Here is a 1,676-nt window from a genome sequence, read left to right as displayed (position 1 = left end):
AAGAAATTAAAATGATTTGTTTCACAAGAATATTCGGCAAAGTACAGAAGCACAACGTTAACAACATATAATACTAACTAATTTAATTCAGAAGAAGAGAACTGAAAGTGCAGAAGTTTGAAATGCTGCCAGGGAGACTGCTCTTAGTGAAATTAATGAAAGGATAAAAAAACAAATGATGAAAAGAAGGATAAGAAGGCAGAGATTCATGTCAAGTTACAAAAAGATAGACGAAACAGTAATATGTCCAAAGGGGAATACTTTTGATTTTAACTGGTCACGTGATGAGCTAGTAGCTATTGATACTTCATGCCTTAAGCAGTAAAAAGCTTACTGACCTGTAAAATGATTCAGCAATTACTTTATTCACTTGATGATGGTGGTGATGAAGGATCTCTAAAGATTGCACTATCAAACATTTCACATTTCTTCTCTATGTTATCCAAGCGTCTTTTAATTGATTCATTTTCTTTTCGAGTCGCATTCAGTTCTTCTAATAGTGCAGCCTTTTCCTTTCGACTCGTATTTAGCTCTTCTAACAGTGCAGTCTTTGCAGCGCTACCTCCTTTCAAATCCCTACTGGTTATCCCACCACCAAATCCAATCACATGACTCTTGCTTTGAGGTCCGAAACATCTTTCTACCACCTCGATATTAGTAAGCGACGGCTCAACTTGTAGTAGTTCTTGAATTTCATCCTGTAAAATATAAGAAAATTAAAGGATAATGCAATATACATTCAGTAAAAGTATGTAACCAGAAATTTGTAAATGGACATACATATTTTTTATTAGTTTCAGGTTCGAGAAGCTTGTTGTCCTTCTTACGAGTCTCAAAGAAGATAGTCGCCATGTCTGGTGGATTACCATGCTTTCCTCCCTTAACATTCAAATAGTCATATATTTGAAACGAAGAGGAGCTTTCTTAATAGGAGTAGAAGAATCGCATACGTACCAATTCATAAATTATCTCTCTAATTGGCTTGCTACCCGTACGGTGAGGCATACTCAACTTAGACCTATTCCTTGCGTTTCTTGTACTTGTTTCCTGTATTAACAACACATTAGCAACATTATGATAGACAAATTAAATGACTGGTTAGTAAATATCCTACCTTAAATTTTTTGGATAAAAAATGCTCTTTGACCAACCATTCCCAATCACTCTTGTCGACCCCCTGTGGCACATCTTTGAGAACCTCTTTCAATGGTTTCGACTTTGCATTCATGTGCAGTGATCCTCTCCAATTGTTCCACAACCTTCTCATATGTTTCAATACATGATCTCTATGGCCATTCATGTCATCACTGTCAAATTTTTCCTAATATATATTGCAGACAATAGATAGGCACAGAGCATAAGCAAGAAAGAAAGAAGAAGATTAGAAGGAAAAGAAGACGAGATGAAAAACATAGCATGCAGTGTCTTGAAAGAGTGTCACAACAAGATAAGATAAGAAGACGAGATGAAGTTCTTATTGATTACTAGCTAACCACACTGTGCTAAGATCAGCTCTTAAATATATAATCAGCAAGGTTGTAAGTGTAACATTATTGATGCATTTGATGGGGTGGGCTGAAAACAGGGGGACATGGCAGATTATGGACAATGATAGAGGAAATTTGCAGACAATAGATAGAAAAATAACAGAGCATAAGAAAGAAAGAAGAAGAGAA

At 35.8% G+C, this 1,676-nt stretch overlaps 1 protein-coding gene across 1 annotated transcript; it reads right to left on the bottom strand.

The window, feature by feature from the left end:
* Positions 1-346: 346 nt before the first annotated feature.
* Positions 347-862, bottom strand: LOC125863269 (uncharacterized). Its single transcript, XM_049543452.1, has 2 exons — positions 781-862; positions 347-698 (listed from the first exon to the last, which is right to left on the bottom strand). The coding sequence occupies exons 1-2, from the start codon at positions 850-852 to the stop codon at positions 363-365; spliced, it is 408 nt and encodes a 135-aa protein (XP_049399409.1). The 5' UTR covers positions 853-862; the 3' UTR covers positions 347-362.
* Between the last annotated feature and the right edge of the window lie 814 nt (positions 863-1,676).

This window comes from Solanum stenotomum, chromosome 4, assembly GCF_019186545.1.
Source record: "Solanum stenotomum isolate F172 chromosome 4, ASM1918654v1, whole genome shotgun sequence".
Classification (NCBI taxonomy): domain Eukaryota; kingdom Viridiplantae; phylum Streptophyta; class Magnoliopsida; order Solanales; family Solanaceae; genus Solanum; species Solanum stenotomum.
The sequence above is the reverse complement of the archived record's forward strand: the minus strand, read 5'-3'. Positions and strand labels throughout refer to the sequence as shown.